Raw genomic sequence first — 13,013 nt, forward strand, 5'->3', positions numbered from 1 at the left:
GCCAGAGCTGGCGGGCAGCCATAAAGACAGGGCTAAATTGTGGCGAGTCGAAGAGACTTAGTAGTTGGCAGGAAAAAAGACAGAGGCTCAAGGGGAGAGCCAACTGTGCAACAGCCCCAACAAACAAATTTCTCTGCAGCACCTGTGGAAGAGCCTGTCACTCCAGAATTGGCCTTTATAGCCACTCCAGGCGCTGCTTCACAAACCACTGACCACCTCCAGGCGCGTATCCATTGTCTCTCGAGATAAGGAGGCCCAAAAGAAAAGAAAGAAAAGAAAGAAAGTCTGAAAAACAACCCTTCACCAGTACTCTGTATTTTCTGTCACTCGGCCAACTTCATATCCATGCTGCAACTGTTCCTTTTATTCCATGGGCTTCAACTTTGCTGGCAAGCCTATTAAGTGGCACTTTATAAAAGACCTTTTGAAAGTCCATATACACCACATCAATCACATTACCCTCTCTGTACCTCATCAAAAAACTCAATCAAGTTAGTTAAACATGATTTTCCTTTAAAAAATCCGTGTTGCTTTTACCTAATTAACCCACATATCTCCAAGTGACTGTTAATTTTGTCCCTGATTATCATCTCTAAAAGCATTCCCATCACCGAGGTAAAACTGACTGGCCTGTCATTGCTGGGTTTATCCTTACACTATTTGAACAAGGGTATAACATTTGCAATTCCCCAGTTCTCTGGCACTATCACTGTATCTAAGGAGTGTTGGAAGATTATGACCAGTGCCTACAGAGTTTCCGCCCGTACTTTCCAGTATCCTTGGATGCATCTCCTCCAGTCCTGGTGACTTATCAACTTTAAGTGCAGCCAGCCTTTCTAATACCTCCTCATTTTCAGTTTTTAGCCCATCCAGTATCTCAACTACTTCCTCTTTCACGCAGTATCTTCTTCCTTCTAGAGTCAGATGCAAAGTACTCATTTAGTGCCTCAACCATGCCCTCTGCCTCCATGAATGGATCCCCTTTTTGGTCCCAAATCAACCTCACCAATCCTCTTACTACCCTTTTACTATTTATATGCCTATAGAAATCTTTTGGATTCCCTTTTATGTTAACTGCCTGTCTCTTTTCATACTCTCTCTTTGCTTCTCTTGCTTCCTTTTTCACTTTCCTCTGAACTTTCTATATTCAGCCTGGTTCTCACTTTGAATTATCAATCTGACACCTCTCATACGCACCCTTTCTCTGCTTCATTTTATTCGCTATCGCTTTCGTCTTCCAGGGAGCTCTGGCCTTGATTTCCCTACCTTTCCCCAACATGATAATGTACCTCGACTGTACCCGAACTGTCTCCTTTTTAAAGGCAGTCTATTACAATTTTGCCTGCTAATCTTTCATTCCAATTTACTCGGGACATGACTGTTCTCAACCCACTGAAATTGGCCCTCCTCCAATTAAGTATTTTTACTCTAGATTGCTCCTTAGCTAAATAAACTTTATGATACTATGATCACTGTTCCCTAAAAGTTCGCCTACTGACATTTGATGCACCTCATTTCTCCAGAACCAGATCCGGCAATGCCTCCTTCCTTCTTGGGCTGGAAAGGTACTGATCAAGAAAACTTTCCTTAACACACTTCAAAACCCCTTTTCCCTCTATGTGCTTTACACTATTGCTATCACAGTCTATAGTAAGATAATTTTTACTTCATTCATGGGATGTGGGCGTCGCTGGCCAGGCCAGCATTTATTGCCCATCCCTAAGTGCCCTTGAGAAGGTGGTGGTGAGCTGCCTTCTTGAACCGCTGCAGTCCATATAGGGTAGGTACACCCACAGTGCTGTTAGGAATGGCGTTCCAGGATTTTGACCCAGCGACAGTGAAGGCACGGCGATATAGTTCCAAGTCAGGATGGTGTGTGACTTAGAGGAGAACTTGCAGGTGGTGATGTTCCCATGCATTTGCTGCCCTTGTCCTTCTGGTTGGTAGAGGTCGCGGGTTTGGAAGGAGCTGTCAAAGGAGCCTTGGTGCGTTGCTGCAGTGCATCTTGTAGATGGTACACACTGCTGCCACTGTGCGTTGGTGGTGGAGAGAGTGAGTGAATGTTTGCAGATGGGGTGCCATTTTAGCGGGCTGCTTTGTCCTGGATGGTGTTGAGCTTCTTGAGTGTTGTTGGAGCTGCAGCCATCCAGGCAAGTGGAGAGTATTCCATCACACTCCTGACGTGCCTTGTAGATGGTGGACAGGCTTTGGGGAGTCAGGAGGTGAGTTACTTGCCACAGGATTCCTACACTCTGACCTGCTCTTTTATTTATTTTTATTTATTTAGAGATACAGCACTGAAACAGGCCTTTCGGCCCACCGAGTCTGTGCCGACCAACAACCACCCATTTATACTAACCCTACAGTAATCCCATATTCCCTACCACCTACCTACACTAGGGGCAAGTTACAACAGCAAATTTACCTATCACCGACAAGTCTTTGGCTGCGGGAGGAAACTGGAGCACCAGGCGAAAACCCACGTGGTCACAGGGAAAACCTGCAAACTCCACACAGGCAGTACCCAGAATCGAACCCGGGTCCCTGGAGCTGTGAGGCTGCGATGGTATTTATATGGCTAATCCAGTTCAGTTTCTGGTCAATGGAAGCCCCTAGGATGTTGATGGTGGGATACCATTACCATCAAAGTGATGGTAATGCCAATGAATATCAAGGGAGATGGTTAGATTCTCTCTTGTTGGAGATGGTCATTGCCTGGCACTTGTGTGGCATGAATGTTACTTGCCACTTATCAGCCCAAGACTGGATATTGTTAGGTCTTGCTGCATTTCTACACAGACTGCTTCAGTATCTGAGGAGTCATGAATGGTGCTGAACATTGTGCAATCATCAGCGAACATCCCCACTTCTGACCTTACGATTGAAGAAAGGTCATTGATGAAGCAGCTGAAAATGGTTGGGCCTAGGACACTACCCTGAAGAACTCCTGCAGTGATGTCCTGGAGCTGAGATGATTGACCTCCAACAACCACAACCGTCTTCCTTTGCGCTAGGTATGACTCCAACCAGCGGAGAGTTTTCCCCCTGATTCCCATTGACCTCAGTTTTGCTAGGGCTCCTTGATGCCATAGTCGGTCAAATGCTGCCTTGATGTCAAGGGCAGTCACTCTCACCTCACCTCTTGAGTTCAGCTCTTTTGTCCATGTTTGAACCAAGGCTGTGATGAGGTCAGGAGCTGAGTGGCCCTGGCGGAACCCAAACTGAGTGTCACTGAGCAGGTTATTGCTAAGCAAGTGCCGCTTGATGGCACTGTTGATGACACCTTTCATCACTTTACTGATGATTGAGAGTAGGCTGATGAGGCAGTAATTGGGCGGGTTGCACTTGTCTTGCTTTTTGTGTGCAGGACATACCTGGGCAATTTTCCACATTGCAGGGTAGATGCCAGTGTTGTAGCTGTACTGGAACAGCTTGGCTAGGCGCGCGGCAAGTTCTAGAGCACAGGTCTTCAGTACTATTGCCAGAATATTGTTAGCGCCCATAGCCTTTGCAGTATCCAGTGCCTTCAGTTGTCTCTTGATATCACGTGGAGTGAATCGAATTGGCTGAAGTCTGGCATCTGTGATGCTGGGGACTTCAGGAGGAGGCTGAGATGGATCATCTAGTCGGCACTTCTGGCTGAAGATTGTTGCAAATGCTACAGCCTTGTCTTTCGCACTGATGTTCTGGGCTCCCCCATCATTGAAGATGGGGATATTTGTGGTGCCACCTCCACCAGTTAGTTGTTTAATTGTCCACCACCATTCTCGGCTGGATATGGCAGGACTGCAGAGCTAAGATCTGATCCTTTGGTTATGGGATCACTTAGCTCTGTCTATCGCAGGCTGCTTATGCTGTGTTGTAGATTCACCAGGTTAACACCTCATTTTGAGGTATGCCTGGTGCTGCTCCTGGCACGCCCTCCTGCACTCTTCATTGAACCAGGGTTGGTGACCCGGCTTGATGGTAACGGTAGAGTGGGGGATATGCCAGGCCATGAGGTTACAGATTGTGGTTGAGTATAATTCTGCTGCTGCTGATGCCCAGTTTTGCATTGCTAGATCTATTCGAAATCTATCCCATTTAGCACGGTTCCATATAGAAAAGGAGCTATCACCTGGAATAGGCAGGCGAGTTGAACTCTCGGCGATAGGCTTCTGTCAAATTGGAGCTGGCTGCATCACCAGGCAGAGGTGCTCGCTTGGTGAAACTCCACCTGGTGGAGAAGAATTCCTGCCCTCTACCCACGGGTTTGCATCACTTCAATATACATGATATTGTGGCAAGCATTTTGACCTGAGCCAACACAATCAAAAACAGATAATCTGTCCCATAGGCTGTTGAAGGACTTTGCTTTGTGCAGGTGTTGCTATGTTTACCCATCAAATAACAGTGATTGTACTGTAAAAGTAACTTATTAGCTTCGAAGCACTTTGGACATTTGAAGTCATGAAAGCTACAACTCAGAGGCTAATTTTATCTTTGAGAGTTAGTGTAAAATAACCTATCTCAATTCAACCACCCATTATATATCCTGACTTTCATTTCGATTGATTTCAATTAGTCCAAAGTCAAAATTATTTCCAAAACTACAAGTTAACAAAATATTTACACCTCCGTGTGAGCCAGCCCATCAGAAGACAGCCTCAGTCCTTCTGCACAATGGGCCAATCCATAGTATGTTTGCTCCATCTTTATTGATTTCTATCGAACCTTACTACATTAAATTCCTCTTTGGACACCAAATACACCGTTAAGATAAAGTTAATCTATATGTGTTTCTTCTTCTCTTCTTTGGCCTCCTTGTCTCGAGAAACAATAGGTAAGTGCTTAGAGGTGGTCAGTGGTTTGTGAAGCAGCGCCTGGAGTGGCTATAAAGGCCAATACTAGAGTGACAGACTCTTCCACAGGTGCTGCAGATATAATTGGTTGTCGGGGCTGTTACACAGTTGGCTCTCCCCTTGCGCTTCTGTCTTTTTTCCTGCCAACTGCTAAGTCTTTTCGACTCGCCACACTTTAGCCCCGACACTATAGATTAGGATTATTTTCATTAGAAAGACGAAGGTTGAGGGGGGACCTGATTGAGGTGTACAAAATCATGAGAGGTATAGATAGGGTGGATAGCAAGAGGCTTTATCCCAGAGTGGGGGATTCAATTACTAGAGGACACGAGTTCAAAGTGAAAGGGGAAAAGTTTAGGGGGGATATGCGTGGAAAGTTCTTTACGCAGAGGGTGGTGGGTGCCTGGAACGCGTTGCCAGCGGAGGTGGTAGATGCGGGCACGATAGCGTCTTTTAAGATGTATCTAGACAGATACATGAATGGGCAGGAAGAAAAGAGATACAGACCCTTAGAAAATAGGCGACATGTTTAGATAGAGGATCTGGATCGGCGCAGGCTTGGAGGGCCGAAGGGGCTGTTCCTGTGCTGTAATTTTCTTTGTTCTTTGTTCTTTGACTTTATGGCTGCCCGCTAGCTCTGGCGATCACTAGTAACTGACTCCCACGACTTGTGATCAATGTCACAGGACGTCATGTCTCGTTTGCAGTATTTCTACATATGCCAAAGAATGGGAGATTGCAAATGTTACACCCTTGTTTAAAGAAGAGAAGAATAAACCTGGCAATTCCAGGCCTATCAGTTTAACATTGGTGCTGGGGAAATTCTTAGAATCAATAATCTAGCAGAAAATTAACAGCCACTGAGACAAGCACTTGGAAGTGTAGTAAACAATGAGGAAGATTGTGATAGACTTCAACAGGACATAGATAGGCTCGTGGAACGGGTGGACACATGGCAATAACAACATATATTTATGTAACACCTGTAATGTAATAAAACGTCCCAAGGCACTTCACAGGAGCTTTATAAAACAAAATAGGACACCAAGCCACACAAGGGTCAGGTCGGCCTCTTTCAAATTGGAGCTGGCTGCATCACCAGGCAGAGGTACTATCTTGGTGAAACTCCACCTTTCAAATTAGTCAGATGATCAAAAGCTTGATCAAAGAGGTATGTTTTAAGGAGTATCAAAGGAGGAAAGTGAGGCAGAGAGGTATAATGAGGACATTCCAGAGCTTGAGGCCTAGGCAACCGAAGGCGTGGCCACCAATGGTGGCACAATTAAAATCTTGGGATGTTCAAGAAGCTAGAAATAGAGGAGTGCAGCACTCTCAGAGGGTTGTAGGGCTGGAGAAGATTACAAAGATAGGGATGGGTGAGGCCATGGAGAGATTGAAAACATGGATGAGAATTTTAAAATCAAGACAGCGTACACGGGGTGATAAGTGAATGGGACTTGATGTGAGTTGAGACAGGGGCAGCAGAGTTTTGAAAGACCTCAAGTTTATGGAAAATAGAATGTGGGAGAACAGCCAGGAGTTTGTTGGAATAGTCAAGTCTAGAGGCAACAAAGGCATGAATGAGGGTTTCAGCAGCAGATGCGCTGAGACAGGGATGGAGGTGGAAATAGGTAGTCTTAGTGATGGTGCAAATAAAAGGTTGGAAGCTTATCGCGGGGTCAAATGATACATCATGGTTGCAAACAGACTGGTTTAGTCTCAGACTGTTGCCAGTGAGAGGGATGGAGTCAGTGGCTAGGGAATGGAGTTTAGAGCTTGGACCATAAGCAATGGCTTCGGTCTTTTCAATAATTAATTGGAGGAAATTTCTACTCATCCAGCACTGGATGACGAATAAGCAGTCTGATAATTTAGCAAGAGTGGAGGAATCAAGAGTGGTGGTGCTGAGGTAGAGCTAGGTATCGTCATCATAATTATGGAAACTATCACTGTTCTTTCAGATGATGTCACCTAGGGGCAGCATGTAGAAGAGGAATAGGAAGGGGCCGAGGATAGATCCTTGGGGAACACAAGAGATAACGGTGCGGGAGCTGGAAGAGAAGTCATTGCAAGTGATTCTCTGGCTACTATTAGATCGATAAAAATGGAACGAGGTGAAATTCAAAACAGAAAATTGTGAAATATTTTGGTAGAAAGATTGAGGTAGACAATACTTGCTAAATGCTATAATTTTAAAGGAAGTGCAAGAACAGAGAGACCTGGGAGTATTTGTGCACATACCTCTGAAGGTGGTAGGACAGGTTAACAAATCAGTCAATAAAGCTTATGGGATCCTGGGCTTTATAAATAGAGGAATACAATGCAAAAGCCAGGAAGTTATGCTAAACCTGTATGATACTAGTTCAACCCCAACTGGAGTATTGTGTCCAATTCTGGGCACCACACGTTAAGGGATCATAAAGGCTTTGGAGAGGTTCCAGGGATGAGGGAATCGCAGTTATGTGGATAGACTGGAGAAGCTGGGGCTGTTCTCCTTGGAGCAGAGAAGGTTAAGAGGATTTGAAAGGGGTGTTTAAAATCATGAACAGTTTAGATACTGTAAATAAAGAGAAACTATTCCAATGGCTGAAGGATAGATAATAAGAGGGCATAGATTTAAGGTGATGGGCAAAAGAGCTAGAGGTGACAGGAGGACAACTTTTTTATGTAACGATTCATTAGGATTTGGAATCCACTGCCTGATAGGGTGGAGGATATAGATTCAATAGTAGCCTTCAAAAGGGAATTGGATAAATAATTGAAGGAGAAACAAATTGCCGAATATATAGAGTATAAGAATGGGATTAACTGGATTACGGTTCAAAACAGCTGGTGCAGACTTGATGAGCCCAGTAGCCCCCTTGTATTATTCTATGATGTGCTGTAATATTGTTAGGCATAAACTAATAAATCACTTTTTTTTTCAAATATTACCTACCATAGAGGCTTCAACATGAAAAAAACCCATCCGATATTAACATCGTAATGAAAGAATTATTTAAGCTGTTTCCAGGAGAGAACTTGTTCATGGACCAGGGACCAAACAGATGTAGGACATGTGCTGTCGTAGGAAATTCTGGAAACTTAAAAGGATCCAATTATGGACCATCAATTGACTCTAATAATTTTGTCATGAGGTAAGTCACTTGGTGCTAACATCGGTACATTGCCTACTTATTAGGGGAGATGTAAAAAGCAAATTCAGAATTCAAATAAAATAGTGCTAATGATGTCATACCTGCAATAGAATTTCTCAAACCACTGTGAAATGCTTTTTATTTCTTTCATATAGGCTGCTAAAGGAGAGTAGGAAAGAAATTGGAAGGCAAAAACAAAGTACACAAACCTTGAACACAAAGCTCAACTTCTCCCCAAAGGGAATGTACCTCATAATAAAATGTTTCTCTAAGTGGTTCTGATATTTGTTCAATTACTTAGATTGGGCTTGTCAACTACTAGTGATCTGAATCAGAGACAAACTTGGTTTAGTTGGCACTCTCACCTCTGGGTCAGAATGTTGTGGGGTTGAGCCACATTCCAGGATATAGAACTCAACATTGTGAGATGACACTCCAGTGCACCACTGAGAGTGCTGCATTAACAGAGGACCTGCCCTTCTGATGAGACTTTAAGTAGGGATCTTCTCGAGGAGATCGTGGCGTATTGGCAATGTCACTGGACTAACAATGCAGAAGCTCAGGCAAGTGCTCTGGGGATGTGGGTTCAAATCTCACCATGGCAGATGGTGAAATTTGAAATAAAAAGCGGCACAGTGGTGCAGTGGTTAGCACCGCAGCCTCACAGCTCCAGGGACCCGGGTTCGATTCTGGGTACTGCCTGTGCGGAGTTTGCAAGTTCTCCCTGTGTCTGCGTGGGTTTCCTCCGGGTGCTCCGGTTTCCTCCCACATGCCAAAGACTTGCAGGTTGATAGGTTAATTGGCCATTATAAATTGCCCCTAGTATAGGTAGGTGGTAGGGAAATATATAGGGACAGTTGGGGATGTGACAGGAATATGGGATTAGTGTAGGATTCGTATAAATGGGTGGTTAATGGTCGGCACAGACTCGGTGGGCCGAAGGGCCTGTTTCAGTGCTGTATCTCTAAACTAAACTAAACTAAACTAATGGTGACCATGAAACCATTATTGATTGTTGTGAAAAAAACCCATCTGGGTTACTAATGTCCTTTAGGGAAGGAAATCTGCTGTCTACCTGGTCTGGCCAACATGTGATTCCAGACCCAAAGCAATTTGGTTGACTCTTAAATGGCCTAACAAGTCACTTAGTTGAAGGACAATTGGGGATGGGCAATAAATACTGGCCTAGTCAGTGACACCTGCATCCCATGAACAAATAAGGGCAAAAAATCCACCTGAAACAGATATCTGGCTCAGGTAAGTATTAAAGATCTTAATGCACTATTCATAGACAAGCAGAGAGTTCTCCCACTGTCCTGGCCACAACCCTTTCTCAAGCAAAAGAACCTAAATAGTTGAACAGCTCATTCATCCCATTGTTGCTTGTGGGATTTTGTTCTATGAAAAATGGCTCCTGTGTTCTCCTACATAACTACCACTGCAATTCAAAGTAATTTGTTGTATGTGAAGTGTTTTGAGACATCCCAGCCATTGCTCCAGCTGAGATTAAGTAAAACAGCAGGCTATTACAGTGGCTCATTGGGTAATGCTTTGTGCAGTGAAGCTGTACATCAAGAAGGTCCCAGGTTTCGTTTGCACCATTAAGAGAGGTCATTTTATGCACCCCGACAATATGGATTGATTTATAAATGTGTGTGTCATGTTTGCATGGGAACTGTGCTAATCTTTTCTCTAACCTTCCAATTTTAGCACAGATCAAGAATCAAACATGGAACCTTCCTGATCTGCATGGTTTAGCACTCAAGCTGTGCTTAATACTCAATTCAGCATGTTCATAGCCTATTATTTTGTTTACTCCTATTTCTCCTACTCCTGCCTCTCCTCTCCTAAAGTGTTGATTCTCACTGAGGTACAGTTCCACAGATGCCAGTTATCCTTGAGTACCTTAATCAAGTGACAATTTTTCATTGATGGACCTCAGCAGACTAATCTACTGCTAGAGATATAACCTCACAAAATTGCTGCCCGCGCTAAGATTATCTAAGCATAGCCCAGAGACAGAAACCCAGAGCTTCATAGAAAACATAGAAAATAGGAGCAGGAGGAGGCCATTCGGTCCTTCGAGCCTGCTCCGCCATTCATTATGATCATGGTTGATCATGCAACTCAGTAACCTGTTCCTACTTTCGCTTTATACCCTTTGATCCCTTTAGACGCAAGAGCTATATCTAACTCCTCTTGAAAACATACAATGTTTTGGCCTCAACTGCTTTCTGTGGCAGCGAATTCCACAGATTCACCACTCTCTGGGTGAAGAAATTTCTCCTCATCTCAGTCCTGAAAGGTTTACCCCGTATCCTTAGACTATGACCCCTGGTTCTGGACTCTCCCACCGTCAGGAACATCCTTCCTGCATTTACCCTGTTTCTATGAGATCCCCCTCTCACTCTTAAGAGGGCTAAAAGGGGTCATGAAATATCTTTAGCAAACAGGGTTAAAGAAAATCCCAAAGCCTTTTACTCATATATAAGGAGAAAGAGGGTAACTAGAGAAAGGATTGGCCCACTAAAGGACAAAGGAGGAGTGTTATGCTTGGACTCAGAGAAAATGGGTGAGATTCTAAACGAGTACTTTGCATCGGTATTCACCGAGGAGAGGGACATGACGGATGTTGAGGTTAGGAACAGATGTTTGATTACACTAGGTCAAGTCGGCATAAGGAGGGAGGAAGTGTTGGGTATTCTAAAGGGCATTAAGGTGGACAAGTCCCCAGGTCCGGATGGGATCTATCCCAGGTTACTGAGGGAAGCGAGAGAGGAAATAGCTGGGGCCTTAACAGATATCTTTGCAGCATCCTTAAACACGGGTGAGGTCCCGGAGGACTGGAGAATTGCTAATGTTGTCCCCTTGTTTAAGAAGGGTAGCAGGGATAATCCAGGTAATTATAGACCGGTGAGCCTGACGTCAGTGGTAGGGAAGCTGCTGGAGAAGATACTGAGGGATAGGATCTATTCCCATTTGGAAGGAAATGGGCTTATCAGTGATAGGCAACATGGTTTTGTGCAGGGAAGGTCATGTCTTACCAACTTAATAGAATTCTTTGAGGAAGTGACAAAGTTGATTGATGAGGGAAGGGCTGTCGATGTCATATACATGGACTTCAGTAAGGCGTTTGATAAGGTTCCCCATGGCAGGCTGATGGAGAAAGTGAAGGCGCATGGGGTCCAAGGTGTACTAGCTAGATGGATAAAGAACTGGCTGGGCAACAGGAGACAGAGAGTAGCAGTGGAAGGGAGTTTCTCAAAATGGAGACGTGTGACCAGTGGTGTTCCACAGGGATCCGTGCTGGGACCACTGTTGTTTGTGATATACATTAATGATTTGGAGGAAAGTATAGGTGGACTGATTAGCAAGTTTGCAGACGACACTAAGATTGGTGGAGTAGCAGATAGTGAAGGGGACTGTCAGAGAATACAGCAGAATATAGATAGATTGGAGAGTTGGGCAGAGAAATGGCAGATGGAGTTCATAGAACATAGAACATAGAACATTACAGCGCAGTACAGGCCCTTCGGCCCTCGATGTTGCGCCGACCTGTGAAACCATCTGACCTACACTATTCCATTTTCATCCATATGTCTATCCAATGACCTCTTAAATGCCCTTAAAGTTGGCGAGTCTACTACTGTTGCAGGCAGGGCGTTCCACGCCCCTACTACTCTCTGCGTAAAGAAACTACCTCTGACATCTGTCCTATATCTTTCACCCCTCAACTTAAAGCTATGTCCCCTCGTGTTTGCCATCCTCATCCGAGGAAAAAGACTCTCACTATCCACCCTATCTAACCCTCTGATTATCTTGTATGTCTCTATTAAGTCACCTCTCCTCCTCCTTCTCTCTAACGAAAACAACCCCAAGTCCCTCAGCCTTTCCTCGTAAGACCTTCCTTCCATACCAGGCAACATCCTAGTAAATCTCCTCTGCACCCTTTCCAAAGCTTCCACATCCTTCCTATAATGCGGTGACCAGAACTGCACGCAATACTCAAGGTGCGGCCTCACCAGAGTTTTGTACAGCTGCATCATGACCTCGTGGCTCCGAAACTCGATCCCCCTACTAATAAAGGCTAACACACCATATGCCTTCTTAACAGCCCTATTAACCTGGGTAGCAACTTTCAGGGATTTATGTACCTGGACACCAAGATCTCTCTGCTCATCTACACTACCAAGAATCTTCCCATTAGCCCAGTACTCTGCATTGCTGTTACTCCTTCCAAAGTGAATCACCTCACACTTCTCCGCATTAAACTCCATTTGCCATCTCTCAGCCCAGCTCTGCAGCCTATCTATGTCCCTCTGTACCCTACAACACCCTTCGACACTATCCACAACTCCACCGACCTTCGTGTCATCCGCAAATTTACTAACCCACCCTTCTACACCCTCATCCAGGTCATTTATAAAAATGACAAACAGCAGTGGCCCCAAAACAGAACCTTGCGGTACACCACTAGTAACTAAACTCCAGGATGAACATTTGCCATCAACCACCACCCTCTGTCTTCTTTCAGCTAGCCAATTTCTGATCCAAAGCTCTAAATCACCTTCAATCCCATACTTCCGTATTTTCTGCAATAGCCTACCGTGGGGAACCTTATCAAACGCCTTACTGAAATCCATATACACCACATCCACGGCTTTACCCTCATCCACCTGTTTGGTCACCTTCTCGAAAAACTCAATAAGGTTTGTGAGGCACGACCTACCTTTCACAAAACCGTGCTGACTATCGCAAATGAACTTATTCTTTTCAAGATGATTATAAATCCTGTCTCTTATAACCTTTTCCAACATTTTACCCACAACCGAAGTAAGGCTCACAGGTCTATAATTACCAGGGCTGTCTCTACTCCCCTTCTTGAACAAGGGGACAACATTTGCTATCCTCCAGTCCTCCGGCACTACTCCTGTCGACAATGACGACATAAAGATCAACAACAACGGCTCTGCAATCTCCTCCCTGGCTTCCCAGAGAATCCTAGGATAAATCCCATCTGGCCCAGGGGACTTAT

At 44.6% G+C, this 13,013-nt stretch overlaps 1 protein-coding gene across 2 annotated transcripts in view; it reads left to right on the top strand.

Annotated features, from left to right (window-relative positions):
- LOC137369822 (CMP-N-acetylneuraminate-beta-galactosamide-alpha-2,3-sialyltransferase 1-like) overlaps positions 1-13,013 on the top strand; it is a 129,158-nt gene that overhangs the window by 76,746 nt on the left and 39,399 nt on the right. For both annotated transcript variants that reach the window (XM_068031382.1, XM_068031383.1), the window contains exon 3: positions 7,785-7,978. In XM_068031382.1, the coding sequence (XP_067887483.1) occupies positions 7,785-7,978 (194 nt within the window). The remainder of the gene's footprint in view (positions 1-7,784; positions 7,979-13,013) is intronic.

The sequence above is a fragment of the Heterodontus francisci genome, chromosome 5, assembly GCF_036365525.1.
Source record: "Heterodontus francisci isolate sHetFra1 chromosome 5, sHetFra1.hap1, whole genome shotgun sequence".
Classification (NCBI taxonomy): Eukaryota; Metazoa; Chordata; class Chondrichthyes; order Heterodontiformes; family Heterodontidae; genus Heterodontus; species Heterodontus francisci.